The sequence below is a fragment of the Rhinopithecus bieti genome, unplaced genomic scaffold, assembly GCF_001698545.2.
Source record: "Rhinopithecus bieti isolate Rb0 unplaced genomic scaffold, ASM169854v2 scaffold_12088, whole genome shotgun sequence".
Taxonomy (NCBI): Eukaryota; Metazoa; Chordata; class Mammalia; order Primates; family Cercopithecidae; genus Rhinopithecus; species Rhinopithecus bieti.
The window spans coordinates 4928718-4944697 of record NW_016807975.1 but is presented as its reverse complement, the minus strand read 5'-3'; the positions used below and the strand labels follow the sequence as shown (position 1 = coordinate 4944697).

At 37.2% G+C, this 15980-nt stretch overlaps 1 protein-coding gene across 1 annotated transcript in view; it reads left to right on the top strand.

Moving 5' to 3' along the window:
• The first annotated feature begins 38 nt into the window (after positions 1 to 38).
• Positions 39 to 15980, top strand: part of STX17 (syntaxin 17) — a 67156-nt gene continuing 51214 nt past the window's right edge. The window contains exons 1-2 of the mRNA XM_017884331.1: positions 39 to 88; positions 8558 to 8740. Of these exons, the coding sequence (XP_017739820.1) occupies positions 8618 to 8740 (123 nt within the window). The 5' untranslated portion in view covers positions 39 to 88; positions 8558 to 8617. The remainder of the gene's footprint in view (positions 89 to 8557; positions 8741 to 15980) is intronic.

Below are 15980 nucleotides of genomic sequence, written 5' to 3'. Positions count from 1 at the left end.
CGCAGCCCACCCCTCGCGATGCCCCGCCCCGTCGCTCCTGCGCCTGCGCCATGCGCACCGACCGGCCTCGAGCGCCACGACGGGAGGTAAGGGGCTCTCTGGAGGCCGCCTCTGGGGGCGTCGGGCCCTGATAGGCTTGGTGGGCCGGGCGCCCTGTGGCGCGCGCAAGAGGCGCTGGGCGGCAAGTGGGGCACTGGATCAGAAGTACGAGTGCAATGGTGGCTGCTCCTGTCTTTCAGAAGTGGCGGAGCCTCTATTGGTTTCGTTTTTGGAAGCTTTATTAGAAACTGGTATAGGCAGGTAGCAGATGATGCGAGCGGGACGGCCTCCCGGGGTCGCGGGGTGGAAAAGTTTCCCGCGCGCGTCCTGTCTGGCGCGCTGTAGGCCTCGGGTCGCCAGGGTCGCTGGCGTCTGGGTTCCGGAACAGACCCGCGCATCCGTTCGCTAGTGGGGGTGTTTGTTGTGTGTGGCCCAGGTGTGCTGTGGGTGACACTGCGAGGAATGACGCGACGCTCGAGGGTAGTGAGGAGTGGACAGGGAGCGAGAGGCCGAAAGCCCCTGCTCGCCAGACCCAGAGGTGATTCGCAGAAGGTCCCACGCCTTGGCTCCCTCCTTTTAGCTATACGAGGTTCAGAGAGGAGACCTTACATTGACTTTTCTCTCCAAATTCACTATCTCTTCCATAACTCAGAAACCCAAAGCTACGGGCCCGAAGAAATCGGGCGCCACCAGTATCCCGAAAAGTGGGACCTCTGAGCAGATGGAAGGTGTTCGTCACTTTTGGGGGCTGGGTTTTCTGAGAAATGGGGTCTTTCACTTATTAATAACCTCCCAAGTAACTTACTGGAAAACATGAGTATTATGGTACCCATGTCATATTAGTTGTGAGCACTACATGATAAAGTTTGTAAAGCACCTGGCATAGTCCTGGCACCCCTCTCTCCAAGTATTAATGCAGTGAATACGATTGCAGTTCTTTGACTTCTAAATGTTTCTACCTGTCTTATGTGAAACAACCTCTTATATATAAAAAAACCTTTTTATTTTGAAATAATTTTACAATTACAGAAAAGTTTCAAAAGTAGTACAGAGTTCCCTATTGCTTCCATTAATAATTTTTCAGATACCATAGCGCAATTATCAAAAGCAGGAAGTTAGTATTAGTATAATACTATTAACCGAATTACTGACTTGTGATTTTTTTTTTTTTTCCTGTATTAATGTCCTCTTTCTATTCCAGGATCTACTCTAAGACCCGACATTGCAGTTAGTTGTCTTGGGTCCTTGGTCTTCTCCAGTCTGTGACAGTTCCTCAGTCTTTTCCTGTCTTTACATTGATAGTCTTTTTCAGTCTTTATACTCTTTCTGATCTTTACGCTTTTGAAGAATGCTGGTCAGTTATTTTGTAGAGTGCCCCTCAAATGGGGTTTGTCCAATGTTCTCTCATGATTAGATTAAGGCTATGCTTTTTTGTTAAGAACACAAAAGTGTGTGTGCCCTTCTCAGTTCATATGAGCGTAGCTGATATATATGACTTATTGCTTGTGAGGTTACTCTTGGTCACTTAGTAAGAGAGTGTCTACTGGGATTCTCCAATGTAAAGGTCTTATTTTTTCTCCTTATGATTAATTGACATCTTGGGGGAGCTTTTAAACTGTACGCATATCCTGTTTCTCCTCAGACTTTCGGTTGCTAAATTTCACACCCATTGGTGGATCTTGCCTTCAGCAATTATGACTATGGTGTTCTAATGATGATTTTCTACTTTCCTCATTTCTTTATTTATTAATTGAAATTATTCTGTAAGGATGAGCTGCGCATTTCCCATTTGTTTATTTGTCTTCCGTTATTTATTTGTATCCATGTGGACTCAGATGTTTTTCTATTGGTTTTTATCTTACACTTGTGTTATTTTATGTGTGAAATTGTTCCAGCTTTGATCATTGGAGTTTTTTTTCTTTCAGGTTGCTTTCTGTAGCTTTTCAGCATGCTTCCATCCTTTTTTTTTCTTTTTTGGAGCTTCCTAATTTTCTGGTACCATATGATGTCCCAGGCTCATCTTGTGTTTTCTGTGCCTCAGCCCTGATAATCAGCCACTTCTCCGAAGACCCATAGTTTCTTTTTTTGGAGAATAGTATTTAAACACAAATATCTGTGCTCTAGGGATGCTCATTGCTACTGGGGTAATATCACTTCCAGGGCCCCATAGAAGACACCAGTCTATACATATGCATACTCATGCATACACAAAGATCTGTATTTATTTCTGTATTTATCTATCCATATATTTTTTAAAAACAAAAGTTGATCCCAGTAGCTTTGCTTCTAGTCTAACACCACAGGGTTCATTCTAGTTTTATCCCTTATTTTTAACTTCTTTATCTGACAGTGAGAAATCTGACTCTTGTATTCTACAAAATATTTTCTTATTTCTTCAGTCCTAGTATACACATAAAGTAATTTCAGGAGTTCTGACCTATATTCCTGTGAGAAACACTAAATAGAGGACAGTGTAGTTCCTTTTGTCTCTAGTTTTACAGTATTCGGTTAAAATACTGTTTTCTAAAGTGGCTTAGATTATTTTTCTTCCTCACTTCTTTCAGTGTGGTTATGCTATTCATTTATAATACAGTTTATGTTTTTATAGTTCCTATTCCATTTTAGAGGGAAAGAGTCTAAAGGTAGACTAATTGAAGCTCCTCCATTATCATGTGCTATGCATATTGTGCTATTTGACTAGAGTGATAGGATTAGCAATGGTGAAGAAATATTTTAGTTCAGGCAGCATCTATTGAACAACAGGTGTGTTCAAAAAACATTTTGATAGGAATGATGGTAGATATAAAAATATCTCTTTGCAGTATAGAAGAAAACAAAAGAGGCAGTGTAATAGATTGGGAAATGTTAGTGTTAGACAAGTAATTGATATATTTAACATTTAATAGCCTTTTATGAGATAATAAGAGAAAGACATCCTCTGTAGTAAAACAGGTATGTATGACATGAACAGGCAATTCATGAAAGTAAGAAATGCAATGGTTACAAAAGAATAGAAAGAATGAATAAAATCTAGTACTTGATAGCAGAACAGGGTGACTATAATAATTTAATTGTACATTTAAAAATAACTAGGAGTATAACTGGATTGTTTGTATCACAAAGAATAAATGCTTGAGGTGATAGGTACCTCATTTACCCTAATGTGATTATTATACATTGTATACCTGTATCAAAATAACTCATATATCCCATAAATATATACCTACAACTAATACATACCCACAAAAATTAAAAATTATAAAAAGAAGAAATGCAGCAGGGCACAGTGCCTCACGCTTATAATCTTAGCACTTTGGGAGGCCAAGGCAGGTGGATCACCTGAGGTTAGGAGTTCGAGACCAGCCTGGCCAACATGGTGAAACCCCATCTCTACTAAAAATACAAAAATTAGCAGGGCGTGGTGGCGCGTGCCTGTAATCCCAGTTACTTGGGAGGCTGAGGTAGGAGAATTATTTGAACCCGGGGAGTGGAGGTTGCAGTGAGCTGAGATCATATCACTTCACTCCAGCCTGGGCAAAACAGTGAGACTCTGTCTCAAAAAACAAAAAAAAACAAAAAAAAAAAGAAAAGAAGAAATGCAAATGGCTGATAAATCCATCCTGTTAGTAATTTAAGGAGTGCAAAGTAAAGCAATAATGAGACATCATTTTTTTCACCAATGGCATATCTAAGAATGATAATACTAAGTACATTGGTTGGAATATGGATAAATGGACATTGTGTTATGTTTCTGGTAGGAACATAGTAGGCCTAACCTTTTGTGGGATATGGCAATATATATATAAAAAAAAAACCTTGAAAAATCTGTATACCTAATAATTCTATTTCTAGATATTTATTTTTTATTTTATGTAAAATTTTCAATTAATACACAATAATTTTATATACTTATAGGATACATGTGATATTTTGATACATGCATACAATGTGTAATGATCAAATCAGGGTATTTGGGATATATATCACCTCAAACATTTATTATTTTTTGTGTTAGGAGCACTTCGGATCTTCTCTTCTAGCTATTTTGAAATATGCAATAAATTATGGTTAACTTTAGGTACCCACTGTGTTATTAAACATGAAAAATTTATTCCTTCTATCTAACTGTATGTTTGTACCCATTTACCAACTTCTCTTCATCCCTCCTGCCCCTTCCCATCACTCTACTTTCTACCTCCAGGAGATCAACTTTTTTTCCCTGTTTTTATTTAGAAATGGGGATCTCATTATGTTGCCCAGGCTGGCTTCTAACTCCTGGACTCAAGTGATCTTCCTACCTCGGCTTCCTGAGTAGCTGCGAGTACAGGCTATATGTTCCATCCATGTTGCTATAAATGACAGTATTTCATTCTTTTTTTTTCTTTTTTTTTTTTTTCCAAGACAGAGTCTACTCTGTTGCCCAGGCTGGAGTGCAGTGGTGAGATCTGGGCTCACTGCAACCTCCGCCTCCTGGGTTCAAGTGATTCTCCTGCCTCAGCCTCCCAAGTAGCTGGGAATACAGGTGCATGCCACCATGCCTGGCTAATTTTTTGTATTTTTAGTAGAGACGGGGTTTCACCATGTTAGCTAGGATGGTCTCGATCTCCTGACCTGGTGATCGGCCCGTCTCAGCCTCCCAAAGTGCTGGGATTACAGGCGTGAGCTCCCACGCCCGACCCATTTTTTTTTTTTTAATGGCTGAACGATATTTCATTGTGTATATATACCAAAATTTCTTTATCCATTCATTTATTGACAGACACTTAGGTTGATTCCATATCTTGGCTATTGTGAATGCTGGTTCAATAAACATGGGACTGTAGGTATCTCTCTGATACACTGATTTTCTTGCCTTTTGATAAATACCCAGTAGTAGGATTGCTGGATCATATGGTAGTTTTGTTTTTAATTTTTTTGAGAAGCCTCTGTACAGTTTTCTTTCTTTCTTTTTTTTTTTTTGATACAGGATCTCACTGTGTTGCCTATGCGGTAGTGTAGTAGTAAGAACACTGTTTCCTGCAGGCTCACAGTTTAGGGGTCAAGGGATCTTCCCACCTCAGTGTCACTGGGACGACAGGCACACACCACCACACCCAGCTAAGTTTTAAATTTTTCAGAAAGGAAGGGTCTTGCTATGGTGCCCAAGCTGCCCTCAAACTCCTGGCCTTAAGTGATCCTCCTGCTTCAGCCTTCCAAAGTGCTGAAATTACAGCTATGAGCCACCGTACCCAGCCCATACTGTTTTTCATAATGGCTGTACTAATTTACATTCTCACCAACAGCGTATAAGAGTCCTCTTTCTCGCCAGACATCGTGGCTCACGCCTGTAATCCCAGCACTTTGGGAGGCTGAGGCGGGTGGATCACCTGAGGTCAGGAGTTCAAGACCAGCTTGACCAACATGGCAAAACCCCATCTCCACTAAAAATACAAAAATTAGCTGGGCGTGGTGGCATGTGCTTGTAATCCCAGCTGCTCGGGAGGCTGAGGCAGAAGAACTGCTTGAACCCAGGAGGTGGAGGTTGCAGTAAGCCGAGATTGCGCCACTGCACTCCAGCCTGGGCGACAAGAGCGAAACTCTCTCTAAAAAAAAAGAAGAAAATAAAAAAGAGGCTTCTTTTGCTACATCCTTACCAGCATTTGTTATTTTTTATCATTTTGGTGATAGCCCTTGTAACTGGGGTGAGATGGTGTCTCATTGTGGTTCTGATTTGCATTTCCCTGATGATTAATGATAGTGAGCATTTAGAGAAAAACCTTTTGGTCATTTGTATGTCTTCTTTTGAGAAATGTCTATTCAATTTCTTTGACCACTTTTTTATGGAACTATTTGTTTTTTTGCTGTTGAGTTGTTTGAGTTCGTTATACATTCTAGATGTTAGTCCCTTGTTGGATGACTGGTTTGCAAATACCAGTCATTTCTCCCTTTATACAGGTTGTGTCTTTGTTGATTGTTTTAAAGAAATAATTATAGGTGGCAGTATGGATTTATGTGTAAGCAGGGTAATTACACTGTAGTTTGTAATAGTGGAAAATTGGAAACAACCTAAATAGCCAACAATAGCCGATTTGTAAATTTTGTAAAATTGTGAAGCATCTATGTAATTATAGAAAATTATTTACATGGAAACATTTTTATTATACTTCATCACACTATTCAAAATAAATGTTTTTATTTTCTTTTCTTTCATCCACCCATTTATTCTATCCGGTAACAGTTTATTCTATTCATTGCTTCTTGCTATTCCACTCCTTTGGGTTTATTTTCTTTATTGTTAAAATATTCCTTTTAGTACTTTTAATGAGGGGCTTGGCAATAAACTCTTAGTCCTTATATGTCTGAAAATGATTATTTTGCTTTCATTCTAAATGATAATTTACCTGGGAATATACCAACTCTCTCAGCACTTTGAAGGTATTTCTGTCTTTTAATATCTTGCTCTTAAAAGCAAGATATTATTGCTTTATCTGTCTTTTATCTCTCATTTGTTTTTTTATGATTCTTGTTCTTTAATGTTTTGCAATTTCCCTTCCATGTATTTAGGCAAATTTGGTTTCTTTTTAATTTATGCTACTTGAGGCTGATGTGCTTTTTCAGTTTGAGGTCTTACATTTTAATTATCAGTATATTCTCTTTGAATAATTCCTTCTTACCATTTTCTTTGTTCTTTCTGGGACTCCTACTTGTTATTGAGCTTCTCATTTTATCCTTTATGTCTTTTATCTTCTTTTTTATACTTTTCATCTTTTTATTCCTCTGTGTTCTGAGTGATTTCTTCCAATCAATAATTGTCTCTTATCTATATAATTTACTGTTTAACACATCTTTTGAGATTTTCATTTCTAGAAGTTTTACTTGGTTTATATTCAGGCTGGCCTCTGTTTCATAATATCTATTTTTTTAAAGATTCTATTCCTTCCTTTATGTTTTGGATATTTAAAATATACTTTCTTTAATTTCTTTTAAAATTATTTTATTATCTTTAGTCTATTAGCTATGAATTTTCCTGTTTTGTTGGGTCCGTGGATGGTCTCTTTTGGTAATGAATTTCTCCATATGTCCCCAGTTTCCATTCACTGTTGCACCTGTTTCACTCTCTTTGTTTTTGTACCTGGAGATTTTCCTTTTTTACTTTTGAACTTGTATCAGACATAAAAACCAAGTTACTAATGGGTAGGTATTGGAGGCAGTCTGTATAACCAACACATCAAGATTTTCAACTGTGATAGAAAGGGAATAAATATTTAATGTTTTGGGGATAGATCTCTGAGAATCTCTTGAAACAATGGGCTCTATTCTCCAAAATAAACTACATTGACTTTTTGTTTTTTTTTGGTAGAGGTGGTACTTCGGCATATTACCCAGGGTGGCCTTGAACTCGTGGGCTCAAGTGGTCCTCCTGCCTTGGCCTCCCAAAGTGCTGGTATTACAGACATGAGCCACTGTACCTGGCCCCTTCATTCACAAATTTTCGTAAAGATTCAGGGGCTCCACAAAGTCTATATGTGAATTCCTGTCTCTATAGACCCTGGACTAAGACAGCACTACTCCGTAGTGTTAACATTCTCAACTTAAAATTTTTTAAACATGGGTGAGGTTGTGGTTAATGAAATGGCATGAAAGCATGGTTTACAACGGTGGCTTTCAAGCTTGGTTAAGCTGTGAAGCCTATTATTTATATAAGCTCTGATAAGCTCCAATTCATAAAATAGTTGTAAGTAAAGTTTCTACAACTGAAGTAGGGGGTGGGGTCCTGGAACCTGCTCACTTGTATACCCTACCCTTGTACTCTGGCCCCAAATGCATACCCTTGGACTTTCTGGAACACTAGTAGGAAACTACTGGTGGAGTGGAAAAAGTATTTCAATGTAATTTTAGAAAATCTGGGTTCTTATTCCAGCTCTGTCACTGGTTATTTGAGTCAGTTATAGGCAATACTGATCACTTTATTGAAAATGGAAGAAGCAATTTAAAGGACATCAATGAGAAGAGTTGCATATTATGTTATAATATATTTGAAGTTGTGTAATTACAAAGTTACATTATGATGACATTAGATGTGAAGTTTGATACAAGCATCAGTGTTAAGCCATTTGATACCTTTTTTAAAAGGGTTATTCAATGTCCAAGATAGATCAGAAAATGAAAACTTGGATAGTAAATTCCTATTTCTTTTTAAGTATTTGTAAATATACATACATACTTACGTAGCAAAAATGCCTGGAGAGACCTATGCCAAAATGTAAAGAGTGCATTTTGTACTCTTTGTAAAAGGTGAGGAGATGACTGCTGACTTTATTTGTTTCTTCATTTATTTATATTGTCTGAACATTCTAAAATATAATTTTGTAAAGAGAAAAGATTTAAAATCAGTGGTTTCATAAAGAAAAAACAGGTCACTCAAGCTCAGCATTAAGTTGATATGTATTTAGAATAAATTGTAAAACTAATTAATTGTTGGCTTTTAAAATAGTGGAAACTAATTTGAAAACATTTTAAAGAAATATTTTCTTTTAGGTTTTCTATATGAGTGGAGAAGACAGCTGTTACCAGGGAGGTCATATATCATTTTTTTAGGATGTCTGAAGATGAAGAAAAGGTGAAATTACGCCGTCTTGAACCAGCTATCCAGAAATTCATTAAGATAGTAATCCCAACAGACCTGGAAAGGTTAAGAAAGCACCAGATAAATATTGAGAAGGTGAGCTGTTTCATTTACTACCACAAGAAATAGTTACATAGTCTGATTTATATTGGTTGTTCATTTCAGCTAAATTTAGAGTATTAGATAAGAGGCTTTGCTGAAACACCTAGCTCCTATTGATTTAGCAACATTATGCATTTTTTTAGCTGGTTTTTCTGTTCTGCATATATACCCCTCATATATTCCTTTTTCTAGGAAGGGATATAGGAATAGCATCTATACTTTTTTGTTTGTTTGTTTGTTTAAGAGACAAGGTCTCGCTCTGTTGCCCAGGCTGGAATGCAGTGGCATGGATCATAGCCCACTGCAGCCTCAAACTTCTGGACTCAAGCTATGTACACACCACCATGCGTGGCTAACTTATTTTTATTTTTTGGAGAAACAGGTTCTTGCTTTTTTGCCCAGGCTGGTCTTGAACTCCTGGCCTCAAGCTGTCCTCCTGTTTTGGCCTCCCAAAGTGTTGGGATTACAGGTGTAAGCCATAGCGCCTGGCCAAATCTATATGTTTTTAATTGTATGTATTGAGGTTTTAGGCAGTTAGTAATTAAGATACAAATTGATTGACAATACACTATAATGTAAAGGCAGAGAACTTTGGCTAATCTACCTGCCTTAATTTCATTCACCCCAGGGCAAGTTTTTGAACTTTGAGTGTGTGTCTTTCGGTAACTCATATCCTCTTTAGGTGTACATACATTAAAGAAGTAAATCATTGTGAGGTATGAGGGAATTTCCTTACTTCACTGCTTCCCTTTGAGGAAAACTCACAACTGAGAAATACTGCCTAAGTCAGTTGAGGAAATAGGTAGAGGGAAGATGAATTAGTCTCAGGGACTATGATAGAGGTTGCATAGAACCTGCCCTGGTCGGTGAAGTGGTTGTGGCATTTTTGGAAACATCAAGTTTACTCAGTACTGAGCATTAATTTGGCAGATTATGTTGTCTTATTTGCTATGGGACAGATTAGTGATATTTTTTGCTTCAAGAAGACTTTTCCCAGAAGAAGTCTTAAGCTACAGAACCTTCATTCATTCATTCATTCATTCATTTGAAGGTTGGGAGTAGAGGATATGGTCATGAAGCCTTTCAATATAAACATTATTCATTACTTAACTCAGTAGCATACAGAAGTCAGAAAAGTGTCCCTTTTCTTCCATAGATACCATCTCTCAGGGACTATGATAGAGGTTGCATAGAACCTGCCCTGGTCGGTGAAGTGGTTGTGGCATTTTTGGAAACATCAAGTTTACTCAGTACTGAGCATTAATTTGGCAGATTATGTTGTCTTATTTGCTATGGGACAGATTAGTGATATTTTTTGCTTCAAGAAGACTTTTCCCAGAAGAAGTCTTAAGCTACAGAACCTTCATTCATTCATTCATTCATTCATTTGAAGGTTGGGAGTAGAGGATATGGTCATGAAGCCTTTCAATATAAACATTATTCATTACTTAACTCAGTAGCATACAGAAGTCAGAAAAGTGTCCCTTTTTCTTCCATAGATACCATCTGTCTTTCTAGAATTGAAGTCCTTTTAAAAGCGGAGAAAATCAGTTCTGAGAATATTAAAATGAAAAGTTTAATGCAAATATGTAAGTCTTTCTAGAATTCAGGATTAGTATTTAGTCATCCCTGCATTTCTTTCTTCTTCACTTATAAGCAATAAGTAATACTGTGACTTTTAAGGATGGATAAGGAATTGTTTAGTAAATGGGTTCTTTTTAACATGAATGGAAGCAAATTAAGGTCATTTCTTTCCTTTGTTGTCCTACTTTTCCTTTGAGGTTTGGCATGTCTGTCTTAGCTTTCCTTTTTCTTATGTTTATTCTATACAAAAGTGTTTGCTGTCAATACCCTCAGATCCTTGCTATATGTACCACCCAATCAGTCATCAATGGAAAAGCCAGGTGGGTGGGGATAGAATGGTTATATTACTGATTTTAATAGTTGTGCCAGATGTCACAAGAAGATTATTCTAGAGTTACATCCATCCATCTCTGCCAGACATTTTTTTCTTTAGCATTTTATGAAATTTTTACTTACTATGGAATTTTTAGACAGTATCAGAATAATTATAATTATAATGTAGGTGATATCATCTTAAGCCAAACAGTTAATTTTATACTGATCTATGTTTTGTTCCATATCCTGGATCATTCCATTATATCTAGGATGTCTAGCTTAATTGTGAAAGCAACTTTTAAAAATCTATATAGGATTCAATAACTTATTTTAATAGATACATTATAGAAATGTAAGAACATTTAAAAGCTGCAGGGCTCACTCTGGACAAAAGAGTTAAGAACTAAGTTTGGACTCCAGGTGTCTGACAGTGCCTCACTTTCAAAAAGGCATATTATTCTTGGGGGAAGGGTGTAGAAAGATAAAATATTCATTATGCTGGACGTCAGTCATCCAATATGAATTTAAAAGAAGAAAGTCAGACTGAAGGGAAATTGAAGGTAAGCCTTAGTGGAGTGATTCTGCAACATCTGAAAACAATGAGCATAGTGTGCTGTGGACACCTGGAGCTGTATTCCATAGGTCCTTCATTTTATTGTACATGATAAACTTGATTAGAATGTAATCCTGAAATTTGAAGTGTTATCATTCAGCTTTCTTGGCTAATGTAAGATAGACTTAACCATTGTTAATAGGAATGACAAGATAGTAAGCCTGGAACGTAATTTTCTTTCTTTCGTATTGTAGGGATTTGGGGAAAAACTTACTGTATAGCACATGCTGTATTAATTATATGAATAAGGCACAAGAGGCAGAAAACTAAAAAATCATATGTTAAATAAGATAGAAATTTTTTTGTTTTGTTTTGCTTTTGTTTTTAGTCTCATAGTAACAGAGGTAGTCCAGGGGTACAGTGGCTGCTCAGCAATCTTCAAAGATCCAGGCTCTTTTTATCTTACTCTCCTATCCTCAACTTGGTTCTACCTTGTGTGTAAAATGGCTACTCCAGCACCAGCCATCACATCCACATTCCAGCTTGGTTGGAATAACCAGAATCATACCTTTTCTATGTTCTTTTTTCTCTCAGTGCATTTGTTGTCTCTCTCTCTCTCTCTTTTTTAAATAGAGACAGAGTCTCACTCTGTTGCCCAGGCTGGAATGCAGTGGTGCAATTATAGCTCACTATAATGTTAAACTCCTGAGTTAAAGCAATCCTCCTGTCTCAGCTTCCTGAATAGCTAAGACTTCCGGTGTGCTCTACCATGTTCAGCTAATTTTTAAATATTTTTGTAGAGACGGGGTCTCACTATGCTGCTCAGGCCCATCTCATCTCAAAGCCCTGGCCTCAAGTGATCCTCCTGCATTGGCCTCTCAAAGTGCTAGGATTACAGATGTGAACAACCATGCCTGACCTCTCCTTTTCTTTTAAAGAGAATTCTCTTTTCATTTTGTGGATGCAGTATAATAACATCTTTCTACAGTTTTTTTTTTTAAGTTTTCTTCTGCTTCTTTGTCCTGTTTTTTCCAAGTCCCTTTTTTCTTTCTTTTTTCTCTCTCTCTCTCTTTCTTCTGTTTCAGCATATAGTATTATAGGCTTTTCTTGGCTGACTGTTGATATTTTAAAGTGCTGATTAGAAGGTATGTGTGTAAATGTGTTTGTGTATATGCATGTGGGTAGCAGGTTAGAGTGGGGGCTTTGCTGTCTGGAGGGGTGAATAGCTGAGAATCTATTTTAATTGGAGAACCACTAGATATCAGTAACTCTAGGTCTTGTTAGCTGTTCAGTTTTAAGAAAGAGCAATCCTCCATCTCCTACCTGTTGGGGTATGTTTATTTTTTCAAAGGTGATAGTTGTGGCAGGGGTTGGGGCGGGGAGGTTGGAGGGGTGGATATAGTATGAATTTTGTGACCAGCCTTTTAAGCCAGGGGAAGGAAAGTAGGTGAGGAGGTGAGCAGGCTCACCACCATTCAGATATTTATTGATATTAATCTTCCTGGTTGTGGTATGGTAACTGATCCCTGCCCTTAGCTGTGCTTGGTGTCCAGGATCCTTAGCGTCTCTAGCCTCTCCAGAGGCTGTCTTCTATAGTATTGTCTTGTGCAGTGGTGGAACAGGGCAGTTGCTTGGGCAAGTATAGAGGGGGTCTGGTGGACTACCTGTTCATTAGATAAACTTTCAACCAATCCTTTTGCGTTTTGCCCCACCATACACTTCCATCTGGTTACCTAGTAGCTGGTACCTTCAGTTGCTTAGTCATTGTTTAGAGACGGGGTCTCACCATGCTGCCCAGGCCCATCTCATCTCAAAGCGCTGGCCTCAAGTGATCCTCCTGCATTGGCCTCTCAAAGTGCTAGGATTACAGACATGAACAACCATGCCTGGCTGTGGCTTGCTTCTCATTGCCACTCTCCCCCACCATGCACCCCTTCTGCAGGCTTACATTTTAGCTTTCTTTGGCTTGCTTAGTCAGTTACAACATATCCATACTCTTTCCAGCTTCCAAAATGTTACAAAATGTTAAAAATTTTTGTTAGTTGATGTCTTCTATTCTATTCTCATTATTCTTGTGAATTTATACTTTCTAAAGTTCTTTGTTGTCATTTAGTGGGATTTTGGAAAAGAGTAGAGTTGAATATTTGTGTTCAATCTGCCAGGTTTAATGAGAAGGGAGATTATTTATTATAGGAAATAAATGTTAGCTTTTCATAGATATTTATTGATGTTTGCTATTTCTTAGATTGTTAGCATTGAAGAATATGTAAAAGATAGATTTTTCAATTCTCAAGAAGTTTGCAGTCCAGTTGAGGAAATAAGATAGGAAATAGTCAAAGAATGATAAGAGGCAGCATATAATTACTATGAAAATGGATGGCATGGGCTAGTCAAGCAACATGAAATCTGAACTATGTAGTATAAAATCGGACATAATCAGTCTTATTTTTTGTTAATCTGTGATTACAATGAAAGTATTTTTCACTTCTCTTTTTAGTGTGTGACTATCTGCTTTGATCTTTTAATCACCTTTCTCAACCTCGTTCCTTTTTTCTGACAGAACCCCATTCAGGTTCAGTTTCCTTTGTGTTTCAAGATAGGCAAGCCTCAGCACAGGTGGTGAATGATGACCGTCTGATGAGTGTGGTAATTCCAATGTTGTCAATGTTTGGTTACCAGTGAACAATAGACATATCCTGTAGTTCTGGCCAGTTATACCTGAGGGAAAACCTGTTTGGGATATGGAAACTGGAAAGGTTTTCCTGCTGTTATGGAGATACACAGATATGCATGGAAGGACAGAGTCCCCATCTTCTTCTTGGTCTTGTGTGTCTTCCTGTTATATCTAGAACTGTAGCCAATCCTCTTGCAGCCATTAAGGGACAAATCTGAGGACAAAAGCTCCTTATTGATAGTAGTAAAGCAGCAACATAGAACTTGGACACTTGATGACCTTGTGAGCTTCTGAATTAAACTAACGTAGAGTCATCCTACTTCTAGATTGCTTTATGTGAGATAATAAATACTTATTATTAAAGCCATTTTTAATTTTGGGTTTTCTGTTGTTTGCAACCCAAAACATAGTACTTGGCTAAATTATGGCACTGCTTTAACCTACCTCTCTAGTGCCACCATGCAAAGAGACAATACCAAAATGATATTTTGTAAAAGTAGTGCTGTTTAGCAATGCTTGTCAGGGATCTCAACTTAACTAAATTTGTAAGGAGTTACTTGTAATTTTTTTCACACATATCATTAAATCATTTTAAGTTTTTTCTCCTTCTCAAACATTTGGATTGATAACTTTTAATAGTGTTTCCTAATTTAGTTATAAAATCATGTAGTAAACAGTAGGAATCTGAATTATTCCTTATTGTTCTTATAATTTGTTGCAATAAGAAATAAAGTCATCTAGTTCATCCGCCACTTGAAATAGTAATCTCTTCTAGTTTTCTTGACAAGTGAGAAAATAATAACAGTGGAGGGAGTAGTTGTTGTTTTCATTTGCTGACTGCTGTTTTAGGTGTTTCTATATATCATAGCATTTAATCCTTATAGCATCATTGTAGATTAGTTATTGTTATTGCCTTCGCTTTTTAGGTGGAGAAAGATTTAGAGTAAATTACTTGCTTGAGATGTCAGTAAATGTGTTAAACTTCTAATGTGCTTGAAATGTAGTGTGCTTCTGAAAAAAAGTGTGTTGAATGAATGAATATACATATACATGTATAGAGCCTAAGATTACATCATTTTAGAAGCCACTCTATACTGCCAGCTTTTTAAATTGACTTTGTAATCAACTAAATGAATTCCATAAGACTTTTTTTTTATATGAATTATATCTATTGAATCAGATCACACCTATTCTTATACTGGTGCAATTGCTCTTTTTAATTTAAATGCTGGACTTTACAGTTATCGTTGTTATATTTGTTATTATGTGGAATTGTGATCTTTCATCTGTGTTAATCCTTCTAATTTATGTTATGTGCAAATTTGGTAATTATGCGTTCTTTGTTTTGAAGTCATTGATGAAAATGTTGGACAGGAAAGGGCCAGAGCATACTGGTATACTGTCACCATTTCTACACACTCTCCCAAACCATCTCACTAATTATCTAGTATAGAATTTTCCCCAAGATTCACATTAAGATTTACAGCCTGCAGTGTTTTAAATATACTTTCTTTTGTGAAAATTGGGTCAATATTTGCAAGTCTCTAGGAACCTTACCAATTCTTCGCAGTTCTTCATAGAGAAGCAGAAATATTTCTGTGATCACATTTGCAAGGTCTTTTGGTTCTCTCGAGTGTAATTTCCCTGGGCTTGTTGACTTGAAATCATTTGAAGTATCTAGGTTTGTTCTTAATCTTCCTTTGATTTTTTTTCCTCTTAATCACTTTATTTTAGATTTTTGTATTTTGAAGATCATTTTCCTCAATAAAGAAGGAAGGTGGAAAAAATATAGAGTTGAATAGTTTTGCTTTCTCTTTTACATCCATTGACAATATCCACCCTATCATTTGTCACCTTTCAGACACTATTGCATAGCTCAGTTACTTCCTACTCAGCACTCCTGATGATACCATCCCCAGTCAGATATAAACACACCACCCTTACACAGTACTGGGCCACAGACCTTAAGGTTCATAGATTTAACATTCACATGTTTTTTGTTTTTGTTTTGGCTTTCAGATTATTTATCTCCTGATCATCAAAGATTTCCTTTTTCTGTTTACCCAAAGGAACAGGAGTCATTCTGTGTATTGGAAAATGTGACCATA